This window comes from Engraulis encrasicolus, chromosome 13 (genome assembly GCF_034702125.1).
Source record: "Engraulis encrasicolus isolate BLACKSEA-1 chromosome 13, IST_EnEncr_1.0, whole genome shotgun sequence".
Taxonomy (NCBI): domain Eukaryota; kingdom Metazoa; phylum Chordata; class Actinopteri; order Clupeiformes; family Engraulidae; genus Engraulis; species Engraulis encrasicolus.
The window spans coordinates 33,129,846-33,149,845 of record NC_085869.1 but is presented as its reverse complement, the minus strand read 5'-3'; the positions used below and the strand labels follow the sequence as shown (position 1 = coordinate 33,149,845).

General features: G+C 44.8%; 1 protein-coding gene across 2 annotated transcripts in view; it reads left to right on the top strand.

Annotated features, from left to right (window-relative positions):
• Nucleotides 1-2,430: 2,430 nt before the first annotated feature.
• The window catches only part of man1a2 (mannosidase, alpha, class 1A, member 2), a 193,072-nt gene continuing 175,502 nt past the window's right edge, over nt 2,431-20,000 (top strand). For both annotated transcript variants that reach the window (XM_063213754.1, XM_063213752.1), the window contains exons 1-2: nt 2,431-3,257; nt 4,016-4,510. In XM_063213754.1, the coding sequence (XP_063069824.1) occupies nt 4,197-4,510 (314 nt within the window). In that variant the 5' untranslated portion in view covers nt 2,431-3,257; nt 4,016-4,196. The remainder of the gene's footprint in view (nt 3,258-4,015; nt 4,511-20,000) is intronic.

The following is a 20,000-nucleotide window of genomic DNA, read 5'->3' as shown; positions in this document are numbered from 1 at the left end:
CATAATTGCATGCATGCATGCAGATAGGCGTACATACATGTACATGCATGTCTCTTTTTCACTCACTCACTCTATCTCTCCATTCTTCATCATTCTTTCCTCATCCTCTTATTTTTTCCCTTGTTGCAGTTTGTGGTGACTTTGCATTCTTTCAAATGGGTCTTTTCTTGTGCTGTGAGTCTTTTTGCTTTTTATTTATCTCTTGCTGTCTTTGGATGACTCCGACAAAAAGCTGTCTCTGACATTATTAACCCTCCACTCTTCTCTTCTCCATCTGTTCTTGCTGTCCCTCCTTCCTCTCTCTCCATCATCTCTCTCTCTCTCTCTCTCCATCATCTCTCTCTCTCTCTCTCTCTCTCTCTCTCTCTCTCTCTCTCTCTCTCTCTGTGGGAGTAGTGACATCAAGAGAGCTTTCCTCTTTCTTCTCCTCTCCATCTAGTTTGTGTTATTCAAAGCCTCTTGGAGTTTGTCATGAGCCCCTATATCCTCTCTGCTCCAGATCACTGATCCATCCAGTATATCGGACTGCCAGATGTGGATGCGTTTAGAGTGAGTGTGTGTGTGTGTGTGTCCATGTGTCTGGACTTCCCTGTGGAAGCACAGACTGTGTGTGTGTGTGTGTGTGTGTGTATGTGTGTGTGGGTGCGTGTGCGTGTGTGTGTGTGTGTGTGTGTGTGTGTGTGTGTGTGTCTGTCTGTCTGTGTGTCTGTGTGTGTGTGTGAGAGCTTCTTTTTTGTCGTGTAGGCAGATAAACCGTCATACACCCATCTGACTACTCAGTCGTAGAATGACGATAACTGGCAGACAGAGAGGCAGAAGTGACCTGAAATGTAAATGTAGAAAACAGGGTTGTTTTGTGTCACGCTGTTGAGCATTTCACCTTCTTTCTCTCCGCTATCCCTCCTCATTCTCCTTTTCTCTCTTGCCATCTCTTTTTGTCTGGTCTTGTCTTTTAAATCTTTTTCGATCTTTTCTTTCGCTGTATAGATTTTTGTCTCCTCTCTTATCTCTCTGTCCCTCCTGCAGTCCTCCCCCCCCCTCTCTCTCTGCCTCTTTCTTTTCTCTCTGTCTGCTTCTCTCCCCTCTTCTCTCTTCCTCTCTGCTGGGTGTACTCCTAAACTCAAAAGTGAGTGGGATAGTGTGAGATTGCCACACCACACCGCACAGCCTCATCATCACCCACTGAAAGGTAGCCTCCCTGCTGACTACTGACTGCTGTCTAAGAAAGAGAGACGGAGAGACAGACAGATATGCCCACGCCCACGCTGACATGCTTGAAAACCTGTACACGCACACATTCATGCACGCACGCACGCACGCACGCACGCACGCACGCACGCACGCACGCACGCACGCACGCACGCACGCACGCACGCACGCACGCACGCACGCACACACACACACACACACACACCTCCCCGTAGGCCTACTACATGTCTTCTGTAGACATAAGCAGAGACACAGAGACAGAGAGATGGAAGGACACACACACACACACACACACACACACACACACACACACACACACACACACACACACACACACACACACACACACACACACACACACACACACACACACACACACACTCGCACGCCTCCCCGCTGACTGCTGTGCTGTCTTCTGAGACTAGACGGAGGGAGTTTGTCACATTAATCGCAGGGGAGGAGCCGAGGCAGACGAATGGAGTGGAGCGGCACTATTGCAGCTGAAGGACCCTACATCGACACCACTCACACATTCACACACACACACACACACACACACACACACACACACACACACACACACACACACACACACACACACACACACACTCATTCACATCTCCCATTCACGCACTCTCCCGGCACTCTCACTTGTCCTCCATAGACAAATTAGTAGCTAGTCTGTCTGTCTGTCTGTCTGTCTGTCTGTCTGTCTGTCTCTCTCTCTCTCTCTCTCTCTCTCTCTCTCTCTCTCTCTCTCTCTCTCTCTCTCTCTCTCTCTCTCTCTCTCTCTCCCTCCCTCTCTCAGTCTCTCTCTCTCTCTCTCTCAAGTGCATTGATGACACACACTATTAACACTCACTTTCCTTCCACTAATGTAGAATGTCAGCACCCGGCTGTTGAAAGGCTTTTGTACAACATGTTCCCAATAAACCCTTTGCTAAAGGACCTTCCCCCTATGCATACGCCAAAGCTCAATTAGGATAATTACAGTCAGAAAAACCGTCTTTAATTGATTGTATATCATTGGATTGTAATGACATTGAATTGCATTATTTGACAGCATGTCAATCATAGTCAATAGGCTCATCTGTCTATGCTCCTTTTTTTCTTTCACACTATTCGCGCAAGTTAATAATTTTGAGACGCTCCCCAAGTTTACTAAACGGCAGTTGATGGGATGCTGGAGGACCGAGGGGAGGAGCCGTCGTTGCAGTAACAACATCCTGGACATAAGAGACTAGCGGCGCACATAATGAAATAAGGGAGGAAGAAACTAGCAAAAGATCCCTGCGCGGTCAGACATGGAAAGATGTACATATTCCTCAAAAACGGAATCCTAAACGAGTCTAGGTAGGGTTCGCGAAACACGAATCGACGTTTCAGCCCGAGGCACATGTTAGAAGATGCGCAGAGAAACGGTCTGCTACAGAATAGCAGGCTAACGTTAGATGCCTTTACTGAAAAAGGCGCAGGATATAGCAATGCAGGCCGGTGAATTGGCGTTAGCAAATAAACGTAGCGGTAGCATAAATACTCTGGCATAATAACTCTTAATATTTTTCATCGCGCTGTGGCTTTTATTGCAAATACACTGGCTAATCGAATCAGCGGGTCATCCAGCATTCTTGGGAGACACCGCGGCAAGCAAGCGACGCAGGCCTGTTGGAAAGGACTGAATACATTGAGACATTCTCCTCAAGCAATGGTTTGGTTTATGCCCCGAGCATAATGTAATGGAAACTTAAGTACTGACACTGGTAAAATAATCACAACTCTCAAAGGCTAACGTCGGTGGAGGTATTGCAAGGTTGTCGGGAATGCGACCTTCGGTAGGATTTCCATTTTCAGTTTATTGTTTGTTTTTCGGTGTTTTTTGGGGGGAGAGCCACTTGTGTCCAACAATCTACGCGGTAGTCTAGAAATCCAGCAAACCCCAAGTTAACACCACAGCCTGGCAATATCGCATTGTCTTTCTGTTAAACTTGACATCGGGAACCACTGTCGAGGACCATGGACCAAGAGGCAATGTCGGAATGATTTTCACGGTGAGTAGAACTGTTAGCCATCTTATCGTGGTTTCCTTCACAGTCGGTCAGTTATTTAGTCTGGGGAATAAGTAGCTGCTGAATAATTCGGCTGTTACGAGTCTCCAAAACGACAAGGGGAAAGCGCTCTTCGGTTGATCCAGCAAAATGGCACTTGGCTTGCACAGGGGAAGCGTAAGCCAGAGATCTAGCGATAAGCTAACATCAGTCGGTGTGTGGTTCTCGTACGGTTCCCTTGTGTAATCTAAAGAAGAGGACCGTGGCTGCATAATCGAAAAGCCAGCGGTGATCTTAAGTGGCTTGGAAATAAGAGCAGTTTACTACATGTGAAAGGGACACCTCAAGCCGTCCTATCCCGCCCTGTGTTTTGGGAACCTATCACGTATGGCAGCAGGTGTTCTACGTGGCGTCACCTGCCTCGCTGGAGCTCGTTACTCCGACCTGTCAGATTGTTGACACTGGCACCTGCCTCGAGCAAGGCTTCGGTCATTTGGTGTTTATTAGTTCTATGTCTTAGAGGGGGTAAAGGACTTCAACCTATCCAATCAAATATATAGCGTCTTATTTTGTGTAGGATAATGTACAGTCTTCCTATTATTGATGATTTGGCATTTCAATAAGCGTTTCTTCATTTCAAATCAAGGCACACCACAGCTAAGGTGAACGCAGCCAAAATTCCACCGTGACGGTCGGAAGAAATGCATGCAGTCAGTCGGATGGATCCATAGATTAATTTTCGTCTCTGCTCTTTTTCCCAGGATGATGAAGAAGAACGCATCTACTGATGGCCAAGTCATTCGTGGAGTCAAGGAGACCGACACAATTTGGAATCTGAACACACATTAGCCGGAATGAGATAATAGCGCGGGGCCGGCGTATTGCAAGATAACCTTGACACTGGTCCCCCGCAGATTCCAATTAGAATACAAAAAATAAACCATGACTACGCCGGCTCTTTTGCCTCTGTCGGGCCGCAGGATACCGACCCTGCCGCCCGGCGCCTCGTCCTTCCCCCACCACAGAGCCACGCTACGGCTCTCCGAGAAGTTCATCCTCCTCCTCATACTCAGCGCCTTCATTACGCTGTGCTTCGGAGCCTTCTTCTTCCTGCCGGATAATTCCAAGCAGAAGCGCTTCGACCTGGGACTGGAGGACGTGCTGATACCGCACATTGAGCCCGGCAAGGAAGGCAAGCACAGCGGAGGGCAGGTGATCATACACGGCCCAGGAGGACACGACGAGCACCGACACAAGTAAGAATGAACCCTTCATCACCCCCTTTCTCCCGACTCTGTCTTCCTGTAAGCCTACTAGGCTACTGGTATATCTTCTGTCTTGGTCCAATGTTGGTCAGGTGTGTGTGTGTGTGTGTGACACAGGGAGAGTGCTATAGAATGATTTTAGGTGTGGATGGTGGGGGCATGTCCATACCACTTTTTAGGTAAACCTAGCTTGTCCCCTCCAGTATAATGCAAATATTGCCTACCTAGACAATTTGCCATTTTAATGTTCCCACCACTTTCCAAAGCCAAACCTACGCATTTCACAGTGCGAATGCAGATGTGGCCGTTCTCACGTCTCCATTCTGATGTCTTGCTAAAGGTGGTGTCTGTTCTGTTGTTTGTGCCAGGTGAGTAACAGAGCGATCAGTGCTATTGATCTGTCCAGGGTGTCTGTGTCTGCTTTGGCCAAGATGTCTGCAGAGTGCGGACACTACAGAGAGCCCTTATAGGAGTGTCTGCCTCACTCAGCATCCCCGGGCTGGTGTGTGTGTGTGCGTGTGTGTGTGTGCGCGTGCGCGCGTGTGTTTTCAGCCCCATTCTTAGTCGAGGCAGAGAGGGCCTTGTCCTTCTCTGCAGTTGTTTGACAATGAATTAAGAGGCCACAGTGTCCAGGGAAGCACACGGCATATAGGCCTAATGTAGCAAAGAAATCAATCGTTTGGACTGTAATGATATTTGTATCGGCTGTACAGATTTTAGCTTTATTACCACACAGTTGGCCACTCTCTCAGTCTGTGTCAAGTGTGGGGTCCTGTATTGCACAAAGCAGTTGCTCAGCCAGCAGCCGTGATTAGCGGTGGGATAGATCAGTTTGATATGGCCATATTCAGGCCAGCCAACAGGGGGAGGGGGAACGAGGCAGTTGTCCCGGGCTAAGGAAATGAATGGGGTGTGGGGGGTAGGGTGGAATTGGGACCCAATAACATTGTATGTATTTGGGGGGGTGGGAGGCTTTCGTATGATTTTGTCCTAGGCCCAGTCGAAACTGTCATCAGCCCTGCCCCTGGCCATATTTCACAGTGCCCACCTTATTCTTGTGTAAGAACATGGCGTCAGATTGTCTCTCAGTCAGTTACGCCGGTGTTGCGCTGATTATGGTCCCCGACTGCCAGGGCCAGTGTCACTCGTCACTCAGTTAAATGACATCTAAACGAGATGCGAGCCATCAGTCAAATCCCAGATGCCCACTACCCAGGCGTTCCCAGCCAGCCGGCCCTGGATTAATGGCTCCCCGAAACCGAAACGCTGCCAATGGGTTGATGTGTATGTGGTGATGCTGGGCTGGGCTGGGCTGGGCCCTGTCTGTTAGTTTATCACTTCCCACGGGTCCCTGTCTGCCTGACTGATCCATAACACACGACTTCACAAGCTGTCATGACAGGTGTGTGTGTGTGTGTGTGTGTGTGTGTGTGTGTGTGTGTGTGTGTGTGTGTGTGTGTGTGTGTGTGTGTGTGTGTGTGTGTGTGTGTGTGTGTGTGTGTGTGTGTGTTTATCAGGGAGTTGACTTAACAGAAATGAACACATTTTTTTGAAAGGTGAACAACACCTCTATGTCTGGTTAGGCCCGTGCAGTAATCCATGTGTGTGTGTGTGCGCGTGCGCGTGTGCGTGTGTGTGTGTCCTATAGAAGCATTATCACCTATCTGCCACGTTATACCCTCTGTCAACAACACAAGCAGTAAATGCAACATGTGTCTTTGGAAAACAAAATAATCTTTTTTTGTTACAATAATCATCATGCATTCCATGCCCTCACTTAACCCAATTAACAGTAATTCCAACAACTCCCCATAGTGCAGCAGTCCCACTCCTTTGATTATATTACACCGCAGTGGTGCTGCTTGTCTGCTGGAAGGCGAGAGAAGAAGAAGAAAATGCATTTGGCTGGAGTGAGTGATGGGCATTAATGAATAGTTAGCTGCTGTTTAAGTGCTTGGCGATGGCTCCCGAGACGACGTGACGTGATGTGATGTGAGTAAGAGAGACGAAGAGCCCCAACACACATCATATCTGACTGTATCAAGATCAGTAATTACTGTGTACTGCCTGTCTCGTCTGGGGTGAACCATAACAGACCAGTGCTCACTCCATGGAGATCGTCTCATTACCGCTGCGTTACTGTGTGAAACTGTACATGGAAACATAAACAAACGAGGTTGCACTGCATCAGGATCAGATAATTACCGTGTGGCAGTCTGCTTCTTTGCATAGTGTCTCTGGTCTGTGGGGAAACATAATTAACCAGATCTCACCGCATCAAGATCAGTAGTTAATCTTACTATGCTATTGGCCTTGTTTACATGTGACCTTTAATTCTGATTGAACTCAAGTTAGTGCTGAATTATCCGCTTTGAAAACATCATGTAAACACAATTCTGAATGAAATAAAAGTGCAATCATGCATTGCAATGGAAATGAAAGTATTTAATTCTGAATTATTAGTTTGGAATTAAAAGCATCATGTAAGCGTGGTCACTGTGTGCAAGTGAGGGGCATGTGAACAGATTAACGTTATTTCCTTATTTCCGCGCTATTACCACTTCTACCACCGCTATTAACACAGGTTTGGCACTGATGATGATCTGAGGACCGAAAACGTTTTACACTTCACTGGGTAGCAATTTTTTAAAATTTTTCCTTATGCATTAAATTTCTTTGTGCATTGGCATCAGTGGTGTTGTTCCGCCTTGCTGCTTCATCGCGCTATTACCACTACCACTACTGCAATAATATGACATTAGGAGATCCGCCGGGGGGCGGGGCACAGGAGGGGGCGTTTTCCGGGGCGCCAGTCATTGTAGGACCACCGCCGGACGGTGCAGCTGTATCATTATAATGACTGTGTTACTATGTGGTGTCCGTGCATGCGTCTTGTCTATACGGTAGGAGAGATTACGGTAATTAGGCCAGTGGGATTATCCAGGTAATCCCAGAATTGGTTAATATATAATTCGATTCCTGCCTGAAAGAAAGGGTCTAGTTGTGGCAGTGTTAGGGTGACGTTTTTTCTGTTCAAGGGGTTAATTAAACCATAGAAATATTCTCACGCATTTTACACACACACACACACACACACACACACACACACACACACACCGTCAAACTGCTAGGGACTACCGATGATGTGTAGCTTTTGCCTGGATATAGCGCTACTGCGTGAATGGCTATCATTAATGTGGACGATGGTTCTCCTTTTCAATGAAGGAATATCAATATAAACGCAAACATCAATTACATCAACACCAATGCAAGTGACAAGTTATTGCCAAACACACAGTGGGACACATTCACACATGCAGTGAGACACAGTTCATTCATCTTGTGCTCCTGCAGCAAGAGAATCATGGTTTCTGCTCTACTGAATGATACACTAGTGGGTGACTCATACAGATATCTTTGACTCCCAGCAGACCTGTAGCGGTACTTGAGTACACGCGCACGCACGCACGCACGCACACACACACACGCACGCACACACACAGCTGCACACACAGCCAAGTGCGAGTGGACATTGATGGGTACTGTCACACAGTCAGTATGGCCATCAAAACACACACACACACACACACACACACACACACACACACACACACACACACACACACACACACACACACACACACACACACACACACACATGCTTTGTCGTCTTTTTACAGTCCGTCAAATTCCTGATGCCACTAGCCTCATGATTGATGCTCTTCAACCATCAAGTTTAAATCATGCGATGGGACACCCCAATATTCCACCAACAAATACACACATACACACCGTACGCGTACTCACACACAAACACGTGTACACACACAGACACTCAGACTTTGTCATCCGTTGCCATTTCACTAATGGTGTGTGTTGCCATCCACCATGTCTGGTCTCTGTGAAGTCTTGCTGTTTGTCTTCGTCTCCAGCTGGGGCCTTTTAAAACTCCTCCCAAGTGCATAACTAAAACAAAACCTTCCATGGGCGATGGATACATAAAGATTTGTCTCCAACTGTGCGTGCGTCTCCCATGCAGCAGTGATGTATCTCAAAGATTATCTGGCGTACTTTCTGTTTTGCTTTGCTGTTTTCCTGTGCCAGGGCGGCTGGCCATTGCTCAGTGCATTTATGTAGGTTAAATGATGGTTAAACCGAGATGAAGGCTTAGATAATGGCCCTCTGCAACACACACACACACACACACACACACACACACACACACACACACACACACACACACACACACGCACCACGTCCATTAGTTATGGGTGAACTAGCCGGCGTTGTCAGCTTTGACAACCTATTTGTCAGAATACACACACACACACCAGCACACAAACACAGATTTTGCTATTGAGAAAGACTCTTCTGTCAGCAAAGCAAAATGGATGATGATCATAAAAAATACTGTTTATTTTTTGCATCTCCCGATCTGCGTGTTCAGCAATATGAATTTTGAGATTAACAAAAAGTTTAGTTTTTTTGACATTTCCAATTCATCATGGAGGGACACACAAACTGCACGACACAGTACTGCACACAGCACAATATATTGAATATAGTCGTAGAGCTCACAGGGAAAAGAATACACTAACCAAAATGATCTGCAGACAGTAGTTACACTTAGAATGGCTGGTATTGAAGGAACATGAACAAGCTGAAGAATTATGTCTGGAGAGACAGACAGATAGGTGCGTGTGCGTTGTGTGTGTGTGTGTGTGTGCGTGCGTGCATGTGTGTGTGTGCAAATGTTTGCATTGGTCTCTCCCTCTCACACACGCACATCTATATACAGCGCCGCCAGTTAGTATTGGCACCCCTTAATTTTATTTACAAAATGTGCAATATATCCAGAAATAAATGGAAATATAAACAACTTTTACCAAGAGGATATTTTAATTGAAGGTCCAAAGATATTTAGAATAGCAAAGTATTTTTTTCCAAATGCATTTTGTAATTTCAAGCAAAAACATGAAAAAGGGCATGTCCGTGAATATTGGCACCCCTACTTAACGGATTGGTCTCACACCATTAGACAGCAAAAGCAGCCTCCAAATGTTTTGGTATTCGTCTATGAGCTTCTTGCACTTCTCTAGTGGCATTTTGATGTGCATTTGGATGTGTGCTTTGGGTTTTTGTCTTGTTGGAGTGATGATCTTCACCTCAAACCAAGTGTTCTTGCACATGGTTACACATTTTCCTGTAAATGATGATACCTGTGATGCCTGTCATAATACCTGTGATATGATCAAAGCCTCCAATACCTAATGCATCAATGGGGTGACATAATATTAAAGATCTGACACCATGCTTGATTTTTGGTAGGGTGTCCTTTTCCTTAAAGACTTTCTTGCAGAATATGCAAACATGCTGTTTTTGTGCATCACTGAAAAGCTGTACTATTACTTCATCTGACCTTAAAACATTCATAAAAGGGCTGTGCTTTCCCTGTATTCTCTTATACAGCTTCAGGTGTTCCCTTTTATGATTTTCATGAAGCAATGTGGTCTGCCTTTGGGTCAAAGACGAGACGTGCATTTTTTTTGTTCCGCACTCATTTAACTATCAAAAAAGTAAATTAATGAATTTTGAATGCTATGCTGATAAACAGCATAGTCTGGTGTCTCATTTCAGTAACATTTAAAGAAAAATAAATGTTAATGTATGTGTTAAATAATCTCATAAAGTGCAAAAACGTCATTCAGTGTAATGGTCCGAACTTAAAAATCATCAATACATCCTTGAAAAATTATGCAAAATGACGAACAAAATTCTTTTTTCACTCTCTGGGCATAATTCTAGAAGTGTTCTTGTTATTGTATCAAAAGCACGTTTCATTACCATTTTGTTTTGATATTCAAATCATCTGGGGACTTTTGTCCGGATTTTCAATTCCTTGGATATCATTCAGTGTAATAAGATCAACATGGTGCTTTTAAATCATAATAAAAAGTAATAGTCACACACAATATGTGACATCATCAAAAGGAACCCTAGGGACCCCTTAAGTGATGATGCAAAGGGAGAATCTTGTTCTTCAATAGTCAAAAAATCTGTATTTTTATCTTGTGGTAACAGCGTCCACAAAAACAGATGTCATTCAGTGAAATGTCAAAAAACACTTTTATACTCAGATATTCATCCAAACAAGCATATTTTCTAAATAGACATAGTAAACATTGTGGGTCAAAGTCATTGTCTCATGTAGGTGACTAACTGTGTGCTTGTAAAAAGGTGAAAATAAGGTGAAAAGTATTTGGTCGTCCTTCAGTGTAAGAGATGTCATTCAGTGACATGCAGTGTAAGGGCCATTTCATTCAGTGTAATCAGTTCATGGTTGTATATTAAGAATCAAAACGACAATATAAGTTGCAATATTACTCTAAGATACAATAATAGGATGATACTACTTGAAATTATGACTTTTATTGTTATTTCCATTATAAACTTGTTATTGCCATGTAGCATCCATATTACTGGGTAGATTCTGGGATTTTGGAAGTTGTACATGAATTATCAGAACACCCTAAGTCACAATCCCCGAAATATGCAGGTTAACAGACAAAATTTTCTTTTTTATTGTTTTAGGCCTAAGTAGTAGCCTACCTCTAAGCTTGTGATCTTGGAAGTTCTTCAAAACACATTTTAATGCCCCAATATTAAGTAAAATAGCAATTATTTGACAACATCTATTTCTGTTGTCACTCATTCAGGACGTTGAGTACTGTAGTATGATGGTAACAATATGATAGCAATGAAAAGTAGCTGTTTATATAGGCTTTTTTGCCAAGGCATCATTCAGTGTAATAGTTGTGGTCATTCAGTGAAATGCACATTTTTATGTTAAAATAAAGTCAAATTCTTACGAAACTTATTTGTTTAGCACAACAAATGCGGGGGCATACAACAAATGAATAATTGTGCATTTTAAACTGATTTTCTCTTCAGTGGAAAAACTTCTTAAAGCCAAATGGGTGAAAGACTACAAACACTGCAAAAACTATTTGCAAATGCCTTTTACTAGAAATTTTAGGTTTGATGAAGACCTTAAATATAGGCCTTTACAATGGTATGTAGCTTATTTCAGTTTTTTAACGTCATCTATATGTTTTTTGCATTATCAACTGTTTAACACCGTATTACACTGAATGACATTTTATGGGTGAAAATGGGGTAAAATGCATGTTCCTTACTATTTTCTGAACAGAAAATAATAAACTTAATCACTCTACACTCCAATGTACCCAAAAAAGTTGAAGAACGGTGTCAGGGAACAGTTTTATTTTTTGGAGTCCTGAAAACCCTGTTTCGTCTTTGACCCCTTTGCCTCCAACCAAAAACCAATACTTTGTATAGTGTTTAACTTGTGATGCTTATTGAAAAAAAACTTCTCAAAACAATTCAAACTAAGTTGACCTTCAGGTCTGTAGATATTAGAGTCTGTGTTTTGTCGTTATTTGCATCGACTTCTACAGACTTCTATCATAATTTCTTCCCTTAACCCCACATCCAAGGATGTTCTTTACAGCTCCCTGTTTTGCAGATTTCTGAATAAAACAACACAGTGTAGGAAATGGTATACTAGGGTATTTTGAGATGACCCTTTATTACTTGGAGGTCTTGTTTTTGCAAATAATTGTATTTCTGGTGTCCTCAGGCAGCCCCTCTGTCTTCACATTTGTCAAAGACACACAAGATGTAACAGGTGGCTATTTAAAACACAAATATTAAAACATCCTTGCCTATTTCATGTCCTATGGGCAAAAGCAATTTGTCAAAGGTGATTCCCATTTGTTATCTACCATATTCGAGTCAAATTAGGTTTCCACAATGGTATCCAGTAAAGGGTGCCAATACCAGTGATTCCAGGAGCTTTACCTTCTTCATTTTTTTCCCTCTCGTAGTTTAGTATTCATTGCTGTTGATCATTTTTACATTTAGTATCAACCACAAGCTATCTATAGAAAAATCATGGTTGACCTTTTTATTTGTTATCTGGAGATATGTCCCATAATGTGCTTAAGCTTCAAGGGTGCCAATAGTCACTGGCGGCACTGTAGAACATTGCCTGAAGTGACCACACCCTGTAGTCCACAATAGTCTCTCTCTCTCACACTCTCCCTCTCTCGCTATCACACATACACATGTACAAATGCCTGCAGTGGTGGTGTTGTCCCCATGCTAGAGGGTACCGCCTGCACTTGTTAACACACAAGCAACGACAGAAGTAGGCCATCGCTGTGAGCAGTGCCATGAAAGACAATATGATGATATCCAGGTGTGTGTGTGTGTGTGTGTGTGTGTGTGTGTGTGTGTGTGTGTGTGTGTGTGTGTGTGTGTGTGTGTGCGCAGTTGTGCTCATCTTACTGTTTGTGTGTGTGTGTGTGTGTGTTTTGTGTTTTCATGATGAAAGGCTATGATGTCCATGCCTGTATGCATTCTGTGTGTATGAGTGTGTGTATGTGTGTGTATTTGTCATGAAAGAGAATATGAGGTCCTATCCAGGGTCCATTGTGTGTGTGTGTATGTGTGTGCGTGCGTGTGTATTGGTGTGCTGTGTCCTTCATGAAAGACTGAATGATGTCCAACCTTTTCATTTGGTGTGTGTGTGTGTGTGTGTGTGTGTGTGTGTGTGTGTGCGTGTGTGCGTGTGTGTGTGTGTGTGTGTGTGTGTGTGTGTGAGCGCACTCTTCTTCAAAGATGAAAAGATGATGTGAAGGCCCACGTTCTGTTTGTGTGTACGTGTCATGAAAGCCTATAAGATGCCGTCTGCATTGTGTGTGTGTGTGTACGCGTAGGTGTGTCTGTGCGTCTTTTTGAAAGAGTATATGATATTTTGACCTGGATTCATTGTGTGTGTGTGTGTGTGTGTGTGTGTGTGTGTGTGTGTGTGTGTGTGTGTGTGTGTGTGTGTGTGTGTGTGTGTGTGTGTGCGCGCGCGTGTCTATCTATACGTATACCTGTTTGTATGGGAAAAGCTTTGTTACAGTTCTTTGAAAAGCAGCTGCTCTGTATTTTCCCTAGCTTCAAGGAAGACACATAGCAGTTAGAATAACAAGTTTATTGTAGCGGGGAGCATTTTTATTGTGAAATCAAATTACTGTTGGTACAGGCGCATTAAGTCACACAGCACGACATTAAATATAACGTACAGTAATAAGCAGGAGATAAAAGAATCCGTTACTGAAGCTGAAGTTACTACTGGGGTTCCTGCCCAGTTGTTCAGGCTAGCCATTAACAAGCCTCATGTGCTGGGCTCTAGTCTAATGTGATGCTCGCTTTGTCACAAACATCTTAGTCCACCAATAAATTCCTTGTGTCTTACTTAAGAGATGTCATTTCAAAGGCAGAAGAGGGGAAAAACAGATCTGTTACCGTTTCTCGGTCTGTCTCTCTTGCATGCTCGTTCTGTTCTCCCATCCAGCCATCCCTTTGTTTTTATTTTTTATATGCTTTCATCGCTTCCTCTGATTCTCTCTCTCTCTCTCTCTCTCTCTCTCTCTCTCTCTCTCTCTCTCTCTCTCTCTCTCTCTCTCTCTCTCTCTCGTTTCCGTGTCACGCTCTCTGTTCTGTCTCGCACGATCTCTCTCTCTCTCTCTCTCTCTCTCTCTCTCTCTCTCTCTCTCTCTCTCTCTCTCTCTCTCTCTCTCTCTCTGTGCATGTGTATATTGCTGCTGCTGCTACAGCTGCTGGAAGAGCTCTTCACTTGGCAGTAGACCATGAGGCGTACATAAACGTATCAGTGTGTCTTGGGGCTGAGTGAGTGAGGATGGCAGTGAGTGTGCAATGGAGCAGCTCTGGCATAAAATGCCAACTGGAGCGAAGTGGGCAGAGTGCAGGGTTCACACAGGCGGGTCAGGGGCACGTGTGTGTGTGTGTGTGTGTGTTTGTATATTTCTACTCTTGTAGCTGTAGTTTCCAGTTTTCGGTTCGGTTCGAAATCTTTTTTCTTTAGTATGTACTATATCCTGATATTACGATTTAATCTCGATTTTCGATTAATTTAGATTAATTGTGCAGTCCTAATGCACACTAAGCTTAATTGGACAATTGTTTTTCATGGTTTTAACATGCAGTATTCTTTTTAAATGAAAAATGGTAATCCTGCCAGCGCCGTGTGTTTGACTTCAGAACCTTCTTTGGTGTCATCTGTGTATGGGTGCACATGTGTGCATTTGGGCATATGATTAAGTGTCTATGGGTGGTTGACGTGACACCTTGTTTTTTCGTAACATTGGTTAAAAACCTACAAAACTGTTTTTCCTTTAAAAAAACAAATGTCAGTGAAAGAAGATGTGGTACATTATGTTTCATATTAGTCTTAGAAGAAAAGAAACATTTGTTAAGATTTATCTAAAGGTTTATATGTCAAATATCCTGCGGTGTGACTGTAACATTAATGAAACCTGGAATATAATGTATATATAAATTAACCAACAACATTTTCCTGCGGTGTGACATGCCTATGCAATGTGTTGATGCAGGACACATTTTCCCAAAAATAAGGCGAAATTCCACGGACCACTAAGTGCTTTATTTTTTTCTATTTTTTCCCCATTTTTTTCCATCATTTTTTTCAGGAATTGGATTTTTTTTTTTGCGTTACGCCCTTAAATGTCAACCACCCCTATATTCAATCACACTTTCGTTTAGGGTCACCTTTATGTCTGTGTGTCTGTATGTCATGTCCTTTCTTTTTCCGTTGAAGTTTATGAGGAGGAGACGTGTCTCCAGTATTTCCTGTGCTTCATAAAGGCTGACTCTGCATTCGTATGGTCCCATTGATGGCCGTCCAGTTATCCTTCTCAGAAACGGCACCTAGATTACCCAAAAACCATTGGGGCGGAAAGCAGGACGAGGAAGAAGAGGAAGAGCCGAAATTGAAATGAGGTGAAAATTGGATGAGAAAATGGGAGTCTTGTCTTTTTTTTTTTCTATTTCATTTTTTTTCTAGTTACCTTCCCATATTGGCCTGGTGCGGAAAACGCTTGGCTGACTGTGTCACGACTGGTATGAGATCCTAAACTTGTATGAAATCTGTGGAAATTATATTATGTCAAAACGTCTCAAGCTGTCTGAAACACCTTGACGCTTCTCGGGAAATGTAATGGTGGCGGGGGGGGCTCTGTCAATTTCCACACCTCATCTTTACACTTTTGCCAATTTCTCTGCAATGTATTTTTTTCTGCGATATCACACAGTATGGAGTGTGTGTGTGTGTGTGTGTGTGTGTGTGTGTGTGTGTGTGTGTGTGTGTGTGTGTGTGTGTGTGTGTGTGTGTGTGTGTGTGTGTGTGTGTGTGTGTGTGTGTGTGTGTGTGTGTGTGTGTGCACGTGCATGTGTGCGCAAGTGAATGTCTGTGTCTTAGTCAGAGAGACAGAGAGGGCGATCGGAGAGATGCATCAATCATTCCTGTGACGTGTTGTTTCGCCGGCTCACTTCAGTTTCTCCTGCCCCAGCTGTGGCTCTGAAGTTACCCTGATGCAATGGAGGAGGATGCTGGCATGCAACGATGGAGATGGAGATGGAGAGAGAGAGAGATAGATAGATAGAGAGAGGTGCCAGTGGAGAGAAAGAACAAGGGATGAGAAATGGAGGAAGGGTAAATGTATAAAGATGGAGATGGAGAGAGAGAAGGATTGAGGGATGGGAGAAGGTGAAGGAACGCCAAGGGAATGAGACTGACAAATAGGTGGAGATTGGAAAATGCATGGATGAATAGAGTGGGAACGGGAGAAGAAGACATGGAAATGACAGACAGATGGAGAGAGGAGGATACAGGGGGTGAGAGAGAGAAGGATGGTCAGAAAGGGAGGATGAGGAGAAATGAGGAAAAGAGCAGGGACAAGAGGGGGAGACGGAGATATTTTTTGTTCTCAGTCCAGCCTGTTCTTACATCAGCTCCATCCTACAGGAGCTCAGTGAAGTGTAGCAAGCATCCATATAGCTGCTCCCATTACGCCAAGCCAGTGGCCAACCAGGGACACAGCACTGGGACCACACACACACACACACACACACACACACACACACACACACACACACACACACACACACACACACACACACACACACACACACACACACTGCCTAAACAGGACCCAAATCCCACACACACATGGCTTACTTAAATCTGGTCTGTTGCCACACACACACTTTACCTGAATGAAAGAAAATGCGAACACACACACACACACACACACACACACACACACACACACACACACACACACACACACACACACACACACACACACACACACACACACACACACACACACACACACACACACACACACATTGCCTAAAACAGGATCCAAATCCTACACACACTATGGCTTACTTAAATCAGACACACACACACACACTCTCACACACACACACACACACACACACACACACACACACACACACACACACACACACACACACACACACACACACACACACACACACACACACATATATATATATAAAGACACACACACACACACACACACTTCATCACACCTAAATCTGTCCGGTGCTTTGGGAGAGTTGTGCATGATGTGTCAAGTTGCACTGGTTCTGTCTGCTTTGGTGCAGTGCTGCTCCTCTCTCCGCTCTCCTCACCTCTCTCCTCTATGCTCTGAGGAGCCTCCTCCTGATCTGCATGTTGTTTCAACACTGCCCAACTCCACTCTCTAATCCCCACTACTCTACACTACACTACTCCACTACACTACACTACACTACACTGCAATCTCCAAGCAGCCATGGACTACAGCAGCTGAGTGCTTAACACACACACACACACACGCGCACGCACACGCACACGCACACGCACACACACGCACAGTCTCCGTCCTTTATGTAAGATGGATGTTGTTGTGTATACATTGGGGCTAAATTTAGAGCTTGAAAACAAGAAAGACTTTGTCTTCGCTTTGTGTGTATGTTGGCACGTTCATAGGTAGGACTCTGTATTGCACAGTACGTGTGTGTTGGTTTGTGGATGCTTTTGTGTGTGTTTTACACGTTTAATGCTGCGTGATTATCATGTGTAAATTATGCTGATGATCAGTCTTCACACACACACACACACACACACACACACACACACACACACACACACACACACACACACACACACACACACACACACACACACACACACACACACACACACACACACACACGCGGCTACAGGAATAGAATTGGCCTCTCTCTTTTTCTGAATATTCATCATGACGCCCATTCATACGCCCATCACCTTGAGCGGCGTGCATGTGTTTATGTGTGTGTGTGTGTGTGTGTGTGTGTGTGTGTGTGTCACGAAAGACACTTTGAATGCCTCACTCTATTGTGAAGTGTTAGTAGGGTGCTGACCTCCCCCACCACACACACACACACACACACACACACACACACACACACACACACACACACACTGTTTTGGGCTTGCTTGTATTAACATAACAGAGTAGGTGGGTGGTGTGCGTGTGTGTGTGTGTGCTCTTATGCAATCTTGGGACGAGGCAAAGCCAAGGGAAGGCAGCAGGAGCACGGCCAGGCTTTCTGGTTTCTGGGGGGTTTGCAATGGCCTTTGGCTGCAGACACTGTGGAGGAGGAGGAGGAGGAGGAGGAGGAAGATGATGAGGAGGAGGAAAAGGAGGAGGAAGAGGAGGAAGAAGAAGAAGATGATGAGGAGGAGGAAAAGGAGGAGGAGTGGGGAGAAGAGGAGAAGGAGGACGACAACATTTCCCACATCTATAATGTGAGATGATGAGATGAGATGAGCGTTATTCTTCATTCCATTCCATTCCATTCAGTAGACGCTTTTGACCAAAGCGACTTACAAGGAGAACATTCAAGCAAGTACAGAGTGAGGGGTTAATCGGATACGATTTTAAAGTCATGTAGTTTGAGTCCAGCTTAAGGGTGCAGTTGAATGGAATAGGAGGAGGAGGAGGAGAAGAAAAAGGAGAAATAGTGGTACTATAGGAAGGGTGCAGTCCAAGAGAGTGGGAGGCTGGAGGAGGCTGGCTGGCTCCGGATCCTCTCCTCCTATCCACCAATACAAGGCTACACTTAAAGACTTCTCCGCTCTCTGTCCACAAGGTTATTAAGAAGAATAAACGCCCGCGCTTAAAGCCTTTATAGGAGCTTCTTCTCGCCTCGGAAGGGAGCATCGTTCCTGCCAAGAGAGGGAGAGTGTGCATACGTGTGTGAGAGCAGGGGCAGAGCTATAGGGAGGGTGAGCAGGGCAATTGCCCCAGGGCAAAGGGCCCTCCCTTATTGCAGGAGGGGGCCCTATTATGACCTTAGCAGGCTGTATGGGGGTCCCAATCAGTGTCTTGCCCTGGGGCCCTGTATGAAATTGTTTTGCCACTGTGTGTGAGAGGGAGAGCGAGAGAAAGAGAGCCAAAGGAAGGAAAAAGTAAAATAAGAACCCTCTCATCTGCGCAGTTAGAAAATCTGCTGTAAATGAACCCTAATGAGAAAGCGTATCTCTTTCTCACCCTTCTCTTGCCAAGATGGTGGGAGCTTGGTAATCCCTCAATAACTGTATGTGTGTGCATGCGTGTGTGTGTGTGTGTGTGTGTATGTATTTGTAAAATAGTATAATTCATTGTGGCACACTCACTCACACATGTGATGGCGCTTCGGGTGAAACTGTCCGTGCTTATCCTGTCTGTGGAGGTGTGTGTGTGTGTGTGTGTGTGTGTGTGTGTGTGTGTGTGTGTGTGTGTGTGTGTGTGTGTGTGTGTGTGTGTGTGTGTGTGTGTGTGTGTGTGTGTGTGTGTGTGTGTGTGTGTGTGTGTATGTACGACCCACGCCATGATCCATGACTGTGATGCATTCCATCATCCGCATGTGTGTGTGACCCACTCCTGTGGGAGAAGGCGTCCCGAAAGCAGTCCGTGTGCGTCTGTGTGTTTGTCATTGTGTGTGACCACCCAAGCTATGATCCATGTCTGTGTGATTTATGCCATGTCCTTTCTGTGTGACCCACTCCAGCACCTCTGTGTGTGCGTGTGTGCATGTGTGTGCATTCAGGAAGTGTCCTGAAATCTTTGTGTGTGTGTGTGTAAGGCCCACTCCACACACTGTGTGCTTTTCAGGATGTGTCTCGAGGCGACGGTCACCTCTGTCACCCCGTGCCTGTGAGCCGTCAGTCCTGGCTCATCTCCCGGGTAACCATCAGCCAGCCGAACCCTCTTCACCCTGATTTGGTCTCTGGCTTCCTCCCCTTCCTCTAAATATCATTGGTTGCCTTCTGCCCTCCTGTGATATTATTGGCTAATTCCTCCTCTGCTGTCATGCCATCGGTTGCAGGCAGCCAGATAGAGATGTTGGCCTTCCGCGTTCTCCGAAGTCACTCTGGACAAAAGGAGCTGGCAAAACAATGCGCTCGGTTTGGCAGGCAGTGAATTTCACTTCTCCTTGTCATATTGCCACCACTGTCACACACACACACACACACACACACACACAC